The 20998-nt window shown below is 44.1% G+C and overlaps 1 protein-coding gene across 1 annotated transcript in view; it reads left to right on the top strand.

Moving 5' to 3' along the window:
* The window catches only part of LOC119371880 (Golgi apparatus protein 1), an 85469-nt gene that overhangs the window by 36187 nt on the left and 28284 nt on the right, over positions 1 to 20998 (top strand). The window contains exons 9-13 of the mRNA XM_037642333.2: positions 244 to 345; positions 4051 to 4213; positions 8898 to 9035; positions 13386 to 13535; positions 20803 to 20922. Coding sequence (XP_037498261.1) covers positions 244 to 345; positions 4051 to 4213; positions 8898 to 9035; positions 13386 to 13535; positions 20803 to 20922 — 673 coding nt within the window. The remainder of the gene's footprint in view (positions 1 to 243; positions 346 to 4050; positions 4214 to 8897; positions 9036 to 13385; positions 13536 to 20802; positions 20923 to 20998) is intronic.

Raw genomic sequence — 20998 nt, 5'->3', positions numbered from 1 at the left:
CATGTATGTTGTAATGGGAACATTCATTCTTGTACTTGAGATTAATATTACACATTATCTTCATTTTCTGGAGACTTTGGGGCTCTAACGTAATTACTTGTTTTCCTATTGTATGTGAAAAGACACTTGAACTGAAAGTGCAAGTAGTGCCTTTTGAAAAAAAAAAAAAAAGACACATAAAGAAGAGTAATGCATTCACATAAGTCCATCAAGACACCCACTGATTAAACATTGGGATTTCAGAATGCTGTCATGCCTAATGGACCAAGTGAGCAACATTGCCATGAAGGACACCTGCCGAGAAGCCTTGCTGCAGATCCAGTATTTTGTTGCACGCGACTTCAAGTATGTTTTTGCTTCTGTTCAGTTGAACTATATACATACTTTTTCTTGTACCTCTGGGGATATCTGCAGACATTGGTTAATGTGATGTAATCTTCATATTCTAGCTCTTCAGGTATCTATTAGCATTGTTTTCAGCTGGGCTAGAAGCATATTTGTTAGGAAAAAGAGGGCGTCCCAAGCCTCCGAGGTAGGTATTGTCTAATGGGAATTAATCAGCACCAGAATGTATTGTCACGAATTGGTGGAAACTGTGGAGCCTCACTGATAACAAAGGCGGGGCATGTGTATTCCATAGAAAAAGAGCGTTGAAGACTATGCTTGGTACCGAAGAGTGTTTCCCACACGTGCATGCACTCTTGCCCGTTCTTGCCATAATGACGTAGTGACAGTGTGTGCGGTTGGCACCCAGCAAGTAGCGGCTGTCTCGGTTTTGTGTATTGTGTGGACTTCTCAGGGCCGACGTTTGTAGCCAAAGCTATCTCAAGTAGTTATCCTTTGCTGTTCTTTTTATTCACCTGTCTGCAGTATTGCTGCATTGACAGTGCTATGTATAGGGTTCAGCATCTTTGGTTTAAAATTAATAATTAAAAAATCTGCCAAGTTTGTTTTGCTGGACTTGGTTGTAACCAAAAAAGGCTAATCCCTTCGAACGCCAGATGCACAAGTAACTGAGCTGTACTTGGGTGCAAGTCACGAAAAAAAGCAGCTTTTCGCCGTCAAAGGACCCCCTTCTAGCCAAAGGGCGTCACCATGTCATCGTGACGCCGCGGCCGAAATCTTTGTGCTTACAGGCAGCGCTTGGACCCAAGCTTCTATGAGTACATCGGCGCTGTAAGGTAGTTCCTCTGCAAGTCTTCATTTTGAGCGAAGATAAAATTTTAGTTTCAATTTCTTTTATTTCTCCGTTAGAATATACAACACGTGAAAGAGTTTATTGGTCAGCTGAAGTAGTGAATTGCAGCTTTATTGCTGACGGTGAATTTATGCTATTCTGCCTGCACAGAAACAGGCATAATCGCGCCCCGGTGAGTAATAAACGAGAGTGTAACGAAGCGGTCACCCTTTGAGAGATTCTAAACCAGACAGCCATCAGTTTTGCAGGCGAAACTCATAATATTAACAACTTACTGGCATAATGAATGAGAATGAGACAACTACTGGCATAATGAATGAGAATGAATGAGAAAGAACAACTTACTGGCATAATGAATGAGAATGAGACGTCACTGCTCCTCGCATGCGCGAGGAGCAGTGACGTCACACGGCGCACCGAAGCCACCGCTGCCGCACGCGCCTCGCCGGTCTGCGCATTCCAGAGGAGTGACGTCATAACCGTGGCAGACGCATTGGCGCCGGCGCACGCCCAGCTGTGCGCCTCTGTTGCGCAGTGGCCGTCTCTCATTTTGCGTGCATACGCAGACGTATCAGTGGGGGTATACATATAGTGGGGAGGAGGAGGAGGAAAGAAAAATGGAAGGACAGGGAGGTTAGCCATTTGTCAGACCGGCTGGCTGGAATTTGCCAGTGCGGTATAGCCATGGAGAAGGAGAGTGCAAATGCTGCTAAGCGGCGCAGAAAAGCAGAGAAGCTTGACAACCAGGAAAGCTAAGAATAATCAGCTGTACCTTGGCTAACACTACGTATATCCTAGCATAGCCGAGCTAAGCCACTGCAAATTTTTTGGTTGAGGTTCGTAAGCGCGGACAAACACGCTTTTTGATTCCACTCGTGAGCACGGTGCAAAGGCGGTCGGCCGCGACGTCACGATGACACGGCGACGCCATTGGCTGGAGGGGGGTCCTTTGACGGTGAAAAGCCGCTTTTTTCTTGAATTGTACCCGAATATTTGAGTGTTCCTGACTGTTCTTGTGTCCGTGTCGAAATGCCAGCGAGTAGGTTTCTGGTCTGTGTTGTGGAGCCTTTTAATCACCAGCATCTGAAATCACCGCTAGTATAGGGAGGCTTCTCCATGGAGGCATCTTGTTGTTCTTGGGATTTATACACTTGGTAGCACCAGTTGTTACTTTTATGCCTAGTGGCAGGGCAGTGCTAGCAGGTTAGGCTAAGGAGGGTAAAGGCTACCACAGTGATGTTGGTAACATGCTAGACCTTGTGGATGAAGAGCATCGTCCCAATTAACCAAGACATTTCATATTGTGGCCTAAAATTGAAGTGACGGTGCCATGAGGAAAAGTTTAGGCAGCATGGGATACACTTTTTACAGACAACATTCTGGTTTAGCATGCATATCGTTGACCCAAATGTGACACCTGAAATGTCCCACGACTTCTTGATATGCGAGAGCACCTTCAGGCTTGCTGTTAGGGGAATTGACACGAGTCAAGCCCTGCAGTAAAGTGGTGTGTAAATATGTACAGGACGATGTCCTTGGAAATGCACTACTGGATTAGTTTTTATGATCACATTTATAATTGAACAAAGGAACAGCGCTAAAACAGGATGAAGATGAGAGGACAAAAACATGGCGCTGTTTCCCCTACAGCGCCGTGTTTTTGTCCTCTCGTCTTCGTCCTGTTCTAGCGCTGTTTCTTCGTTCAAAATCAATCTGAACCAACCAGCCCAATTCAAGACGCTAAGACATTTAATTGATTGGCCAACATTAAAGGGGTGGTGCCATCAAATTTCGAGGCTATAACAAGCCTGTTGTGGGTTTCCCCTGTATGCAAGGACACCCCACACGAAGGGTCGGACACAGCAAACGTTTAGAATATATTTTATTTCACTTCCAAAGTGTACCTAAATGCCCATTCTCCCAATCAAAACCCATCGCTAGCGCGCCATCACTGACGTAGATCTGTAGGATGGGCAACGAAAGTTGTAGTGACGTCACACCAGACCTGCTGTAGTGACGTGAGTGACCTCCGGACCTCCGCCACCTCCGCAACGTACGTACCGGCTGTAGTGAACTAGAATATATTCCAGTTCACTATAGTACCGGCAAAGCATCGGTTGCTACATCACTCGCCAAGTTTCAATCGCTTTCTGGCTAAGTGCGTCACAGCCTTGTGTGGTCACGTGACCAAGCCCCCTACACTTCTACGTCACTGCCCAACCTCGGCGTTCAGAAACCTAAACCGAAAGTTGTTCCCATCAAAAGGCGATATTAAATTATTTAGCGAGAATACATTAATCTTGGTGTCCACATCATGCTTCCTGGAGATATAGGAAACACTTACAGCAAAGAACGCGCAAGCCACAAATTTGGTGGCACCACCCCTTAAGTATCATGACAGTTTGCCTTCTTAGCTTGCTTGTTTCAAGTGTTGACACTGAGAGGGCATTTTCTAAATTTGAGGTAATAAAGAAAAAGAATGGGTGTCTGTTGATAAAGGAAATACTGGGCAATATTGGTGAATTGCAGGGCACGAAGGCACACATACAAGTGTGGGCATTTCTTTTTCATTCCTGTGCCAGTTTAATTAATAAATGTGCCATTTTTTATAACTGTCATTTTGAACCATTTTAACAGTAATACATAAAAAAGAAACATATACTTCCAAGAGGAAAAAGATACTAAAACTTTTCAAGGTGGCAGAAGGGTCCTGAAAGAAAATTGAGAAACGCCTGTTGGTAGCACAAACCTGAAGGTTGTGCACAAAGCTGCCTTGTGGGATTCTGCAGAACTGATTTGCAACTTAGTAGTTGTTGGTGATTAACTCAATAATTTATTATATGGTCATGCAGACTGGACCCTGTATTATATAAGGAGTGCAGGGCAGATGCAGTTACATACTGCAAAGCCAAGAAGGAATGGCACGATGACCCCACTCGCATGGACCCAGAGAGAGGCCCAATAGTGCTTCCTTGTCTGTACCGTTATGCCTACCATCCAGATGACAGTGTTCGGGTAAATACCCTTTCTTTGTTCTTGTACTTTTATTTTTCTCTTTTGAATTTGAAGAATTTTTAATTGTAAGAATTTTGCACGAGGCATATCAAGAAGATAAGGACATTTGCTTGGAGCACTCATATAAGCTATACGATTGTGCCACTCCATTTCTTTGTGACTTTAAGGTAATATGTGATCTGTGAAGCGGAAGTGAGATGTCTGGAAATTCGTTTTAAGCACCCATCCTTTCATTGATGGAAGGGCTGCACCGATTGCGCCATCTTGCACCAAACCATCGAGTTGTGCAAGCCTGCGCCGAAAGGCCCATTTCTAAATACAGTACAACCTGAGGTTTCGTTAATTCGAAGACCTCAGGACAGAGAGAAATGTCCCAGTTAAGCAGGATTACCAATTATCTGACATGCTGTGAAAGCTAAGAAATCAGTTGGAAAACATGACACATTGGTGGCACACCTTTATTATCATTTTTCCACCTTATTCGAAAAGAATTCCTCGATGTGAGACTGATGCTTTCGGTACTTTTCTGCTCTAAAAGTCATGTTTTCAAGCCAGTCAACCAGGCGCAGCACCTCAGCCTTGCCACCATTCTATTCAACTAAGCTGTGCACGACAATCAGTGTTTCACTTCCGCCAAAGGGTTGCTCAGGCAGGCTCGTCATTGCTGTCTTCAACGTTGGTGGCCCAATCGGTCGTTCTTACAGCAATCTCGCTATTTAGATCACTAGCATGTTGGAACAGTGCTCTCGATATTCAAATAATTGGAGCAGCTGATTGGATCACATTCTCTGTCTTTGGTGTGTAAGGCTTCATATCTAGTGCAAGGAGTCTCCCCTTCCTACTCAAATGCCTACAAAACGTGCACTGCATTGTTGTAAAGATCATGGTGATCGCAAGAGCACACACAGCCGCCTGGTGCTTGTGAAGTCATGGTATCTACGACGTGTTTCCGGCACGAGGCTGGAAAAGCATGGCCTTCAAGATTCTGATTTAGTTGAAGCCTCCGAGACTAGCAACTCCTGTTGCGCAGCTTGGAAGCTGTGGGAAGCAGTGGGAAGCAGCAGACTGGCTGCACCAACTATTAGGTTAAATTTGCGTGTAAAAAGTTCAGGACCGCACATATAATACAAATTATCCAAGGTGCTACTTTCAGTTGCTAAATTTAGTGCTTACATACGCATTCAGTAGCATTTTCAAAGATTTAGCTGTGTGTCAGCCTTGGAAATGCAAGCCTAAGCAATTCCTTTCAATGTAGATGTTTTGTGGGTGTAGGTGTTTGGTGGCATGTTGTAACTTGACTGCGAGAAAATTAACTATGGTATTTCTGATCATTGGTTCGATCCCAGTCGCAGGAGCTGTATTTCCATAGGGATGAAATGTAAAAAATGCTTCTGTGCTTAGATTTATGTAAGTAGGGACTAACAACAGATGATCAAAAATACTCTTGAGTACCCCAACTCATAACCAGATTGTGGTTTTGGCAGGTAAAATCGCAGAATTTAATTCAGTTATTAAGTTAACCGATGTTTCTAAGTGTCATATCTATTTGGACCAGATAACAATGACTTGAACTATGGTGCCCTTTGGAATAAATGCCTCTCACTCAGCTCGGTGACACAGTCCGTTTATGTACAGCTCATTAGTTTAGCTTTACAGGTGCATTTAGCACCCAATTTGGTCTGCTATTACATCTGTCGCTTAGCTGAGAACAGCATGCATTTAGCATTTAAAATCTGTTTCACATGTGCACCAGGTCCAATCACCGGGATGATAGTGCAGTACAGGTACAAACAACCTGCTTGCTTTCGTGAAACTTCTTGACCACAAATCTACAGTGGGAATCATCATCTTCAATCCACACTTGGATTCTGGCTGCACAATTTTCTGTGCTGATCCAACTACACTTAATGAGACTTTCGCCACCTGACAATACATAGTGAGGGATCAAAATTTTCAGTTTTGCCAAACCTTAACAGCTGAATGCCAGTTGGGAAATCTTGGCAAAGACATAATAAACTAGCCTCTCAGCAACAATGTTTATAACTCGGCTTGTACAGATTTAGTCCACAAAATTTAAAAGATCGTAACTATGTCCTCAAGACATCAGTCACATTTATGCATTGACTCAGTGGAGGTGGAGAGACCAAGTTATTGATATGTGCAAATAATTGGCTAGTGGCTGTATAGCTCTAAGGCACGGATTCAAACTGGAGCCAGTAAACGGTTTGTTGTCTTCAAGTTCAAACAACAAAATGCGGGTTATGAGGAAGACTGAAAAACGTACAATGGCCTGCGTGAAAGTTCACGTTTATGCTGTACTGAGTTAATAATACTATTCATTCCAACTGAATGTAGTGAGGAACTTTAAAAAATAAGACAGCATTACATTAACAACATTCACTGTGTGTTTATGGGTGTTCATACTTGAATATTTTGTCATGCATGAAAGTTTAATTGGGTAGCCTTAAAAAAAATTTATAGAGGTTTCATGTGCCAAAACCATGATATGATTATGAGGCATGTCAGGGACTCGGGAATGGTTTTTACCACCTGGCGATCTTTAATATGCACCTAAAATACGCATGCATTTTTGTGTTTCTCCCCAACTGTGGCTGGGAATTGAACCCATGCCTCACAGCTGCTAAGCCAAATCAAGTTACTTTTATTATTTTACTTAATCGACATGATGTCAATGCAAAAGTTGTGGTGGATGTAGAGAAATGATCCAAGATTGCAAATAAGCAACCTAGGTTTTGTGTGGACATATCTTTTATTGAAAAAGAAAGCCCATAAAAAAATTTAAAAAGCATGCCAACCATGTTAGCGCCAGAGATATATCAACGTAAAACTAGTAAAATATGGTCCTAGCTTACCGCACTGTGAACTAGCAGCTGTATTTTTTCTGCTACCCATCAGCTCTTTCAGCACACTTTTTTGTTCTTTGTCCTGGAGCACAATTATTTAATGGTTTGGTTTCGAGCCACTCGCACTCCCTTTTACGACTGGTCATTGTTTGCTTGCCTTTGTGTGGTTAGTTATAATAGTGCTTTTTCTGACAAAAGTGCTATTCTGACCATTCACACGAGGGCATGAGAACAGTTCTCTTCTAAACTGTGACCGTAGCTGCGCCCCTTATTCACTTGTGCATGAAATATAATATATATAGACCTTGTAGATGTTGAGATCCAGATAAGAGATCACTGATATCATTGGCATAGGATCGCATTGCAACGTGGTATTCATTTTCATGATTTTACTTCTCTCAAAATTTTCTCAGGTTTTTTGTCGTTTGGAGGTAACAGGCTTTTACTGTACTTCCTTGTCGCCTGCTATAATACAGTAGAACCCTGCTGATACATTTTTGAAGGGACCGTAAGAAATAAACGTAAGAGCTGGGAAACGCAAGAGCCAAGAAACAGGAGGAGGAGGAATAAACTTTATTAAGAACCAGCAATTTGAGTGCCTTGGCCTAGGAAAAACGAAAAAATATTTAGTGGTACAGAATTTTATTTCAATGCTTACGCTTGAGAAAACCGTGTAGCATTGCCCGGTGCGTTTACTCATGCCCGAGCAGCACGAAAAGTTTTCCAAGCACCTGCAGTGTCATATCTTTAATAAATCTAGTGCCACCACGGTCGACACCTGGCAAGCGATCACTTATGGCGATACCTTTGCGAGATTGTCGCCGGTTGCGTCGGCATCTCCAAGCGATAATGTAGCACGATTGGCATAGTGTCAGATGACCATGGCTCATAGCAGACGGTCGAACGCCTCGCGAAAGTGAAAGTACCCCCGAAAGCGATCATCAAAGAAAATGACCCCTGCTCCACCAACTCCTAAATTTTGACACTGGTGCATGCACTGGCACACTCAGCCATGATCTAGTTGACAGATAGAAACGCGGAGCTGGGAACCGCATCATCCACAGAAACATAATCAGCATATGTGAATCTTTTGGCACCAACAATTGTAGGCGTGAAAGAAATAGACACACGCAAAACGACCAGTGTGATGAGTCCGATCGCGAATCGCGTGAACTCTTACCAACTCCAGCTCCTCCAAGAAATAGCAATCATGCTAAGTCCACACCTACGTGATGGTGGAAGCAAACTCGGAGGCCTTTGTTTTGTGAGCAATTACGTTATAGATGCCATCTTGGCAATACGGATCTCAAAGGCTATGCTTTTGTTCGTGGCTACCAAAAGTACCTGTTGCTTGCGCCTCTCATGTGGCTAATCTTATGGTCAAACTAGGCCAAGCTGCGTGAAAAATCAACATGGCTGCTTTCTTCTGTGGTTGCTCGGCCGGCTCAGAGCACACTACGCAACATAGTGCGCTCTGACGTAGTGCGTATCATATGGGAACGGTCCGACAGTTACAACGTAACAGCGGGGTTCCCAATACATTGGATCCTATGGGAGTTATGCCGGCACCGGCGGAAAACGACGTAACAGCCAGGAAAACGCAACAGAGAGGAATGTAACAGCGGGGTTCTACTGTATTGCTTTTCTCTACTTCCTTCCCTATATTCATGTACTTTTCTTTACATCTGTGTAAAGTATTATAATGATGATCTTGAACTTCAGCAGAAGATTTTCTACAGAAAACTTCAGAATCATTTGAAAGAATGCTTTCACTGTTCAACTGTTCAACCCCCCCCCCCTCTCCCACTTTTTCTTTTCAGCTTTCAAAGCAGTGTCTTTATGAAATTCGAAGAGTAATGCGGCAGCGAGCTGTTTCCATTGATCTTCATCCTGAAATTGAGGAGCCATGCATGTCTGACCTTGCTGGCATGTGCAGTGACCACCTGGGACGTGGGGAGGTAATTGATACTTACAAAATTCATATGATTAGCAGATAGCTGTTGCTGTTTTGGTGCACTTCCTTTTTTATTGTGGAAGAAAGTAAGGTGTGTAAACATGGACACAAGATAAAGAAACAAACAATGCAAAACACAGGCTATGTATAGTACCGGGTTGTATGGTTCTCTTCTCCTGTGTCCATATATGCATGCATTACTTTCTTCCACGGTGAATCCCTACCGAGTAGCTCAACATGCTGTCGCCCTATGTTTCTTTATTTTTTTAATCTTTCTGTTGTGCATTAAATGAATCAGAGAGACAGAATACTGAAAGTTGCAGAAATGCTTAGTGGTTATGGCTATTTTACTCCATGTAAGGAGTACTCGAGGACAGACCGTATGCTTACTGTCCAAGCCAAGAGATTTTGTATTCTGCGTTTTCAGCGTATAGAAGGATTTACACAGAGATCTTGAATTCATGTAGAATACGTTGAAATTACTTATATAATGATATCGGTTTCAACAGTATATTGGGTACAGTTCATACTGAATATATAAAATTATTCACTCTGTCAAATAGTTGTAATATCCCTTTGAAAATCTTATGCTAAAGCATAGCACTGTATTATGTATATATCGAACTCCTGTTCACCTCAACATTCAGTATATCAAACACTAGATTGCGCTGTGCCTGAACAACTGCGCTTCCCCTAAGTGACCCATGAAATGTGTCATCGCAAATATTTATGCCTACAAAAGAGGGCTATTTTGACAGATGAACTCAAACAGCGCATTAAATCTGACTTTATGGCAATGCATGCCATGGATGAAAATGAGCAAGCTGTCTGCTTGGCAGAGGTGACACACCTGTATTGCCTTGCTGGTGTCTGCTGGTATTCAAAAGAGCACTGTGGGTCCATAGAGAAAGGGGAAAAAAATATATACTTATATATATGCCCAGTGCTTCGAGTAGATTTGAACCTCAGCTCCAGAATTTAGCAGTCGTAAAGTTTTACCTTTCGAGGGATTCAGCCGCAACTGCACAAGAGAAAAATGCTGTGCTTGGATAGCATAGCCTCACTGCTGGCTTTTACCTATAATTGGGCATCAAGTGAAAGAAATTAACTGAAACCAGCTGTGAAATGTGAAGAGCACGATAAGAAAGAAGAGAATCGCAGCTTGACAGGGACGTAGAAAGAAAAGAGACAAACATGCAGTGCTCCTCTCCCCACTTCACTGTCAAGGAATGCTATTTCAGCAACGCTACATCCCTGTAAGTTGGCTGCTTTGCAAAGGTCCCCAGTACTCTAGCCCACATGCCAAACTTTGGTGCATTTATAAGAGATATTTGCATGTATGAGGCAAATTGTGCATCACATCGCATTAGTATTACTGGTGCAAGTAGTTAAAGTTGCATGGGACTTGTAAACATTGACATATTGAATTGAGTGAGGGAGATGGCCATCAGTGTATGCATTGCTTTACTCACTAACAGAACACAAGTTTCTAGAGTCAGGCTCCATCTTCTTTTAGATGAAGAAGAAAGCACCACTTCTAAATGTTGTTTGAGCTCTGAACTGTTGTCGCAACTTTGAAGATTTATACCATAACGGACAAATGAAACATGAAGAAGAAATTGCTAAGGATGTTTTGCATATGATAACCCAAGAGCTCTATCTCGGTCTGCTGATTATGTGGTTTTCAAATATGGTTTACATGTCAAAATAAGCATGCAAGCCGAAATCATACCGACATTAAAAGTTAATGGTAGAAACAAGAACGAAATCATGGATTTTAGTTAGCACTAACTTGCTCGTATTTCATTTGTTCATGACTGTACAGTACTCACGGATTGAAATAGGACAATTTAAGGCTAAGTAATGCACATCCTTTTGTTTCTACCATCTTCAGTTCAGGTGATATCGGCTTAATTTCGACTCGAACGCATAGATCAGAGTCAAACCTTGTTAATACGTACCCGCTTTAAGTGTACTAATGGTTAAAATGTAGTTGCGACGAATCCCCAACCGAGTCTCATAGAGCCTAATGCATTTGCTGACTGCTTAAGCTGTAGTATTTCGTTCTACGCCTATAGGTTAGTGCGTACCCTGTGTACCGCGATAAATTTTTGTGCCATAAAATTTTACTGCGGCGCTGAGCTTCCCGACGCCACAATGTGCTGCCAAATGCTTTCCATCTTTTCGAGAAGTGCGTAGATCGGTCAATCACTGATTCCGACTTCCGTGCAATTGCGGCGACACCTTTGCGGGTAAGCATCGGGAAAGAACGAAGGTGAGGCGGCGGCCACCGACGAACGCGCCAGCATTACTTATCACCGACAACCTTATCACAATAAGTATCTTCAGACCAGGGGCATAGCCAGAAATTTTTTTCGGGGGAAAGGGGGGGGGGGGTGTTCATTCATACTTTATGTATGTTCGTGCGTTCGTATGTATGTGTGCGTGTATCTACATGCAAGAAAAATTGAAAATTTTCGGGGGGTTTGAACCCCCCCCCCCCCCCGGCTACGCCCCTGCTTCAGACATCTGCTCGGGTGCGTGTGCGGCGCAACACTACTTTAAGCCTACTGCACACTTTTAATGGGCAGCAACCTGAACGCGCTGGGCCACCGATCGTTGCCGCCTCGTTGTGCGGGGCCGTATTCAAGCGCGTGCCGCTTTGTAGAAATGAAAGGCGCTCACTGTTGCAGAGTTGCAGCATTGCTGGTCGCGGGCGACAAGAAACCTCTTTGCATTGATGCTCTCACGCTAAACGCACGCGTATGGTACAGCAGGCATAGCGCTGTTGTAATCATACTGCACGCTTTTATTGGGCGACCACCTAAACGCGCTTCCGTCCGTTGCCAGGACCGCTAGAGCGTTGTGGAGTGTGCATTGCTTGCAGGAAGTTCGTCATCGCCGCGTTAACCAAACAAGCTACTCGCCGCATCTGTGCACGGTCTGAAGCAAAGTGGGTACGAAGCACACTCCTACGACAAATGCGTGCGTGCGGTACAGGGGGGGGGGAGGTGATTCTTAAAAGGAAGAAGGAAATGAAAATGGAAATTGGGTGTGGAGTGCACGATAACTGTCTCTCAAGTGAGGACACCTCAACCGATACACTCACGGGGGATTGGGGATTAAAGGGACAGTGAGAGTGAAAAGAGTATGGTAAAAGAAGAAAAAGAAAGGTATGAGTGGGAAAAAAAAAAGAACAGTGAGGGGGTGGGGGAGGTACAGCAAGCGGCCCGGCATTTACGGCATGAGCCGAGAAGGGCGATGCGCTGCACATAACTAGCCAGTGGACTATCGGCTCTAAGCAGCTGTACAGCGTTTCACTGGAACTGTGTCAGTTTTCGTTTAGTAGCAGATCGCGGTACAGACGCACACATATATCACGGAAAGCCGACACTGTCCGTTCTGTCGCTATGTCGGTCACTGCTTATACCGGACCCTGTAATAGTTCCGAAATGCTCCTTGGCGTCGCCACCACGCGCTATTCGCACTATCGGACAGTCGTGCGAGAGTACCAGAATCTTTTCTCCCCTTTGGCAAAAAGAAAGAAAAGGCTTTGCAGTGGATACTTTAGGCAATATTTGCTGTGGCACTGTATTTATTTATTTGCTGGCGGCGATGGCGTACGCGAGGAGATGCAAATTTTTACTTGGTGGTTAATGCGTACTACCATTTAGTGCGTAGTTATGCGACGTTCCCAGCAGGTACGCATTAATGAGGTTCCACTGTATCTTTAGAGACCAGATTCGTTGCGACGTGATGTGGTTATCTCAAGCTATTGTGCACACAAGTCGTTATACTAAAAATTTTGATGTCGTGTTTGAATCCGTGGGTACTGTACATGCCTTATGCACCAGTGTGTGACTGTGGCGAGAAAGAGGGGCTATTTTCTGCAGCCCTTTATACGGAGCATGGCTGAGGGCTACATATAGAGCATGCCAGTGCATGCCAATAGTATTTGGTTCTTCATGGTGCTAGGTTGTCGAGGTGGGGGCAAGTCATGTGCCCCCTGATATGCCTCTACAGCGGTCTGCGAGGAAATATGGATACAGTGCACGTCTCATTTTATCGAAAATATTCCATGAGCACAATGGCATAGCTAGGTAGCTGGTATACACTCCTAGCTTGGAGATGTAATGAACACGCTGCGCATGCTATTAGTGACACTGAGACTAGGTTTCAACATTGTAACTGGTTCCAGGGAGAGCATGACAGAAAGGGTACTGTAATAGGTGAAGTACATCAATTTTCTTTCACTGTGGTGGGTGAAGCAAAATTCATTTCTAAGCATGAGTTGCACTTGTGTTCATGATAAGTGGCTGAAGTATGACTCGTTTGCCTATATCGTGTGTCACAGGAAATGCAGTGCCTCCAGGACAATCTGGAAAAACTTAGCCGGGATTGCCGGGCAGCAGTAGCCAACTACACTGAGGAGGAAGCGGAGCATCTGGAACTAAACTACCCACTCTACCACAGCTGTCAGTCTGTGCTCAAGGACCTGTGCAGTGTAAGAGCATAGAGTCATAGAAAGTGGTGCTGCACAGCTAAGCCTACATTTAAAGGGCCTGTAAACAGGCCTTGGTTTTTTTGCTTTTTTTTTTTACACCTCACAAACAAGCTCGCTCATTTGTACAGAAAACTGCAGCAATCACATTTAGCGAATATGACAGCGCTGCGCAGACACTCTACTTCAAAAAAAATTCCCGTACCCCTCTCCGACACCTTAGCAGTCCTCCTCGGCCGCTGAGTGACGTAAGGATGCCCATGGAGAACCTGACATGGTGCTGAGCTCATCTATTGGTCCTCGGCACTTTGAAGCTGTGCCTTGGTCATGCAGTGATGCTGTTTGACCATGCAGTTGTTGCACTTATCGCATATTTCTTTACCTTATCAGTGGCTCGCACCATGCTTCGTTACCGCACCGCCTGCAAATAACTAACACGAGGAACACGTAGAAGAAGCCTTGCTCGGTCGTTGGCTGCGTGCCGATAATATAAATTGCTTATATTGTGTTACGTTGCCTAAGTGGGTGTAGTCATGACAGTGGGTTGCGCCTACCCATTCTTCGTGGCGGAGAAGGGCAGGATGGCTGAGCAAGCAACCAGAGCTAGTTGAAGCGGCCACGAAGAGGTTGTTTTGTCCCCTATAACTTCCTTATTACAGTGATTATTTGCAAAATTCTTGCAACACCTTGTTCACATTGTCCAAGTGCACAGTTATCTCTTCATCACAAATCTTGGACCTCAAGTTTGTTTATTGGCGGACCTGTGCCTAGGTTTTTTATCAAACAGGTCTGTAATGACTACATCAAGACAGCTTAGGATACACATGCAGTCAACTGCCGAGTTTCCAGACGTCCGATTTTTCGCACATGCTTGAAAATTTGGACACTTTTTCTGGCTCTGCTACAAGCCCCATAGAGTCAGTGCATAAAAACATCTGAAATTTCAGGCGCCAGAAATCTTTGGCATTCGATTTTTGGGACTTCCTGCTCAAATTGCAGCTCCGAAACGGCATTAATTGAAGCCACCAATGCTGCCATGTCGATCATCTTGCAGGCTCAACCAGTGCTTTCGTGAGTCTAGCCATTTGTGACCATGGCAGATTCCGAACGTTTTTGCCGTAATGCCAAGGTGTTATGGGGTGAAGCATACCAAGAATCTGAAGGGACCATTGTCGCGGCGCAGTGCGGCGATACCTTTACGGATAAGCACCGGAAATGCACAGAGGTGTGACGGCAGCAGGCGGCAAATGTGCCAGTGCGATTTAATCACTGACAACCCTATTATGATAAGCATCATCTAACTGCTCGGTAGTGCATGTGGCCTAGTGGAGTTGTAAGCATACTGAATGCTTTTAGGTAATAGGCGACGATCCAAACACGCTGTGCCACAGTTCGTTGCTGCCTCTTTGTGCGCGACCACTAAGTGCATCACACAGAGGCGTTGCTTTCAGGACTGAAAGCAGCTTGCCATTGCCGCACCCATGTGCAGTCAGGAACGAAGTGGGTATGACAGACGCTCATGGCACGTGCGTATGGTGCAGCAAGTGCCCCAGCAGTGACGGTGGGAGCTTAGTAGGTGACGTTTTGCACGAAACTAGGAACGATCGGCTGGGTTCCCTGCAGGTTCCGAACCTATTCACAAGAGCCTGTGTGCGAGCACCAAAATGCCTGATAAGTAGAGCTGTGCGAATAGCAAAATTTTGGGTACGAAGCGAATTCGAATAATAAAGATTGAGTGCGAATCGAATCGAATAATTTTCGAATACTCCTCAAACATTTTTCGAATACTTCGAAGGGAACTTACAGAAAAAAGTTGCTGAGAATACCTAAGTATGTTTTTATGAGATAGCAACATGAAAGTGTTTCTTTTTGCTAGGTTGATGAAGCACTTGCGGGGTGGTGTTTCACAGTTGTCTTATCAAGAATGAGGCAATGTAGAGGCCGAATTGTATTTATGCATATGATTTGGTGCAACCAAAGTGTTGCTGACAACACTTTACACGTGATAGACAAAGATGCCATTTCCTCAGCCTCTCCTCCTCTTTCAACTTCTGTGGAAGTCCAACTGATGTGGCGGACAAGGGTGTGCTCCCTTCAAGTCCGGAGTTCCAAATCTGCCTCGTAGACGTTGACATATAAGAACATACTAAAATTTTGGATGCTAAAAATCTTCGGCGTCCGATTTTTAGGACTTTCTGCCCAAATTTCAGGTCCAAAACAGCATTCATTAATTGAGCCCCCACCTCTGCCACATCTTTCATCTCCATGTTGGAACCAGCGTTTTCTTGAGTTAATACATTTGCGACCGTAGCGGAGCTTGAAAGGCAGCTTTGCCGCTATACGGGGGTATGATGAGGTGAAGCATATTGAAAATCTAGGGACCACTTCCAATTGGACGTTGACTGTATTTGTTTTTGGGAAGTTCGAATTGTTCGAATAGTAAAATTCCAGTGCGAATCGAATCGATTAGCAAGAACTATTAGAAAAATATTCGAAATGTCGAATATTCGCGCACCCCTACTGATAAGTGTACTGGCAGGCTTTGAGAACTATTTTGGGCATGGCTGTAGCATTGTGACTGCTTGAATGAAGTAAAAAAGTGTGAATTTGTTTTTTCAGGCTGCCTGATTTTTTGGACAATTTCACGGTCCTTAGGAAGTTCGAAAAATTGGAAGTTGACTGTACCTCTAAGGGTGACATCAGACCCTCTTGATGATGCAATCATGGTTCACGCTAATTGTATGATGATACGTATTTTGAAAGCATTCCAGATGGTCTATGTCATATAGAATATAGGGCTTATATGAATAGTTTCTGAAACCATCACAGCTGATAAAAGTGTGCAAACCACTGGTGCACACTAGCGGGTCAGCATGGCTGTTCTCGCATGTGGAGAGTGCCCTTTGTGGTCAATGGCTCTCCTCTCCACTCGTGCCCCCCTTCAACCTCCGCCAGCCCAGCAGTTGGGGGGGGTTAGATGAAGAGGAAAGGGGCCGAGTGCCCATTCCTCCAGAAGAGCGCTTTTCATTTGCTTGTTTTACACTGAGTCATGTCTATCATGTCTATTGCCAGTGGTGGGCTAGTCAGCTAGTACAGAGTGCGAAACCTCCAGGCAACAGAACATGCTGGATGGTTTTGCCACTTTTGAGGCCGTGAAATGTATTGCCATGCAGCCTATATATAGTAGTATAATACTTTGTTTGGCAAAGCATTACTATCATCTCTGGCCAGTGATGTCAAAGCATTACTTCATTTTCGTGTGCAAGAAAGCACACCCGCCTGACAAGCTTTCGCTGAAATTCCGCAGGCTGAAAGTCTGAGTACAGTAGAGTCTTAGTGATACGAACCTCAAGGGGAAGCGAAAAAATTCGTATCGCCCAAAATTTCGTATCGCCAAAAAACTAGCAAATTCCGTTTTAAAACCAAATATACTCACAAAACACTTATTTTTGAATGAAGAACTCCTGTGGTGTCCAGACTTCTTTCTTGTGTCCGTGTTTGCACGCCCTGTCTTTTTAGAATGAAGAACTCCCGTATATCTTTCTGGGTCTTTTTTTCCACTAGATGGGTCTGCCAACAGAGAATGCGAATACGCATTCTCTCAAGGTGCCGCAGTGCACACACTACAGGAGCACCGGAATGCTTCGTGCCTTTTTACGATCTAATTGCCTTAATCTACCGCTGCGTGAGCCGCGTACTTTCGGAGCTGCGTAATCACTATCAATGATCACGTCAATAGTGACCGTGGTTTCGTGTGCAGCGGTTGCAGCAAACGATAGTCCCGTTTTCGGTCCGTGTGCGCAGGCTGCGCACTTGCTTTCAAAGATTACGTCATTGCTACCATAATTACTGAAGTTTAAGCCAATGTTTTCTTTTTTTGAAAAAACAATGTGCAAAAGTGGGGGGGTCGGCTTAGATTCGAGTACCATGATTTGACCGCAGCCGCCACCTACCTAAAGGCCTAGCCACGCTAGCGGCATGGGGGCTCACCATGCGCCGATCTTGGGCTACCTATGTATGCAGACGGCTCTGCATGCGTGTCCGAGGCTCATTTTCACGACATCCTATGGTAGCTGCATGGTGACGAGGTCGCTCAGGCTCAGCGGCAGAGTGGTGGTCCCCATGGCTACTCAAACCAACCACGTCGTCTGCTTCGTACCATCCATTGTTCCGAAATCTCGCAGTCCCACGTTCATGCAGCGAGGGTCGTCGAGCCGGCGAGATTTCATGCCAGCAAAGGCGGGCAAAGGTAGATCGGGTCACATGATTATGGCGCCGGCGAATGCCATGCGCTTTGACACCTTCTCTCCTCCTGTCGCGTGACGCGTAGGTGGCAGAGGCGTGAGCAGCGCGAGCGTGGAGTTGGTCAGTTTTCTGGAAGCAATCGTGCAGTGTAGTCGTGCCTTAAACTCGTGCTCGCGACCTGCATCTGGCCTGCATTCGATGTAAGTTTTTTTTTTTCTGGCCTTGCGATTTCGGGGGTCGGCCTGCAATCGAGGGTGGCCCAGATTCGAGTAAATACGGTATTTATGATCGCATCTCCCACGGTTTTGTCCGCAGCGGCGGGGGCAAGCAGCATTGCTTTGACTCGATGAGTGTTGGATGCGCATGTATTCGACGTCGCCATACATGATTGCTTCGATAGCAACCACAGTTTCGTCCACAGTGGTTGCGGCAAACAGTAACCACAGTTCTGACTGTGTGCGCTGGCCGCGCACGCACTTTCGGTGCATCCGGAGCATGCTGCTCTCAGCCGTCACTCAACGGTTTTGGTGCGCAAGTTTGTATCACCCGTTGCGACACGAAAAAGTGTTTGGATAATCCGAATTTTGGCCCATTGAACACAATGGAATTCGGCCGGGGAATTTCATGAATTCGTACCAGCCCGAAATTCGTATCAGCCGAGCTCGTATCACCAAGATTCTACTGTAGTAACTGTGTATTGTAGGAGACACACAAGCAAATGCACTGTTTTCTCTTTGGAACACGCTACAGTCAACTACTTTTACCCTGACAGGACTGATGAAGTTGCTCATATTATCCAGCAGGTCGAATTAAACAGGAGGTAGGAAAAATGCTGTGACACATTGCTGATTGATTTGGAACCATTTGCCTGATTCTAGGATGCCCTGAATTTAACATGCAGTCATTTTAATCAGTTTCAAGTAGAAAAATAACATAGAAATTACGTTAAAGCTTCTAAACAAAGTGGACATTTAATGCGCGCACAATTTTTAACTGGAAAAAGATGAAACGACTGGAATTTTACCTTCACAGAATGGAAATCTTTTTACATTTAAGGTTTGTCATCATCACTCTCACAGAGTGCTTTATCACTCTTTATAGACTTTAACATGTTTACCTCTGCATAGTTTATTGCACATTTGATATCCTGCATATATCTAGTGGTTTCACAGCAGTTGCAAAAGGGATGGTGTTGTAGCAACTTGTATGCCTAAATACTAATCACTTCACTAGCTTGTCCTGCTGCACATGCAATTTTCCTGGATGGAAAACCATGTGAAACGACTAGTCACAATTTGAGTATCTAAACCAATTTATCTGCTGAAGGGCTTTAATTATCAAATACAGAAAGGAGTGCATTATTGTTTTCGTTCTGTGCTAGTATTGTTGCCATCTATGCTGCAAATGTGGTTTGGTTTTGTGTCTTATTGCATTGGGCAGATAATTTCTAGACTAGTTCTCCTGCAAAGAAAGGTGTGTGTTAGAATGAGGTAATACTGTAATTTTTTTTCATGCATTACTACTTTGACTTGATCTTTCCAGGGCAGACTGAAAGCAGGCATTTTTGGCAGGACATGACATGTGTTTGATGCATTCACCATTTCTTAGCAAACATAGATACTGCAGTCATTGGGGTCACCATTGAGATTGCCTAATGAATTAACCCTTTGAGAGTTGAATTTTTTGCCAAATGTGACCCGCCAGGGTAGATTTCTTTTTTATTACTGATTTAAAATTTTTAGGTGAATCTATTTCAGAAAAAAATTTGCGTACATTTTTTAAGGTGACCATAAAGTGACAGAAATCGTTTGTGTTGTTACATACACATGGTTTATAACAGCAATATGAATTCTAAAAAAACCTATACGACTGTTAAAAAATTATGCATTGCAATAAATCTCAGGGCAGTTCACAGACGTACAAAAATAAGTGCACGAAGTGACGTCAAATGGAAACACGGAGGGAGAAAAGTCACTTTTGATCCAGTCAGCATCGTCTCGCCGTGAAGGCTTTTGAGATGTCGCTTGCTCATCAACATCCTGATTCTTAACTCGTAAGTAACTCCTGATATGATGGGCTGTCATTTACTGAATCAGATTCTGATTTGGCAGTCAAGCGGCGATTCAGAGGAATCGCTGCTCGACACGCTTGCAGCAGAGAGACTGGCGCGCACTTACATAGCGCAAGCAAACTGTGTGGGTGAGCACACTCAAGAAAACTCTGTAGTTGTGAGCACGTCCGGAAATGTATAATAATCATTCTTCTTTTCGCCAACGAGACTGAAGCAGTTTTTGTCAGTTCCCGAAACAAGAAATGCGACCACAGCAGCATCGTTTGTGTCAGTCAGTGCCTGTACGGAAATGAGCATAATCGTGTACCGGGGGAGTAACAAATTGTTCACCTTTTGAAAAATCTTAAACCAGAGAGCCATCAGTTTTGCGGGCGCAACAAGCGAGAACCGGCCGACGGATGAAACAGAAACTAGCCGGTGCACCGCTGTAGTAAAGCATAAAAAAAAGCAGAGAGACATCTGCACAAGAAAAATATTTATGTATTCCCGCAACGTGACAGCACATGCCAAGCAAGAAAAATGATCGAAAAAGGCGCGTTTTTTAAAGATACAAGCGATGACGTACATGTACGTCTTCGCCCATCTTGAGGGTATTAATGCATGACGTACATGTACTTCATTGACCCTGAAAGGGTTAAATTCAGGATTGAAATAACAATAGTTTTGCCCATAGAGTTATATTGACACCAGCCGAGACCTAAATAACAATAGTTTTGCCCATAGAGTTGTATTAACACCAGCCGAGACCTCTACTGGGGAACTAATTAATTGAAAAGTTGAAATAGATGAAGTCAGATGACATCTACTGTATTGAGTAGAGATGTTGTGGTCTACATATGATCACATGATTTTGGTTCTCTCACTCAAAAGATTTTTGTCTGGTCTCATTTATGAATCAATAGAGTTTTACCGATTTTTTCAGAATTTTCAATTTAGTTTTGTCCATTATTGCAGGACTTACTTTCTAAGGATGTTGACCAGGGAGACCTTCTAGGCTGTCTGGTTCAACACAAGAATGACTTTCGCATGAAAGAGGACCAACGCTGTAGGGCTGCTCTTGAGCACTTCCAGCTGGTGAATAGGCTTTTTACTTTCTCGTTGGCATGTGATTGTTTATTATTAATTTGATTTAAAAAAAAGTATATGCATG

The sequence above is a fragment of the Rhipicephalus sanguineus genome, chromosome 1 (genome assembly GCF_013339695.2).
Source record: "Rhipicephalus sanguineus isolate Rsan-2018 chromosome 1, BIME_Rsan_1.4, whole genome shotgun sequence".
Taxonomy (NCBI): Eukaryota; Metazoa; Arthropoda; class Arachnida; order Ixodida; family Ixodidae; genus Rhipicephalus; species Rhipicephalus sanguineus.
This window is presented reverse-complemented; position numbering and strand designations above follow the sequence as displayed.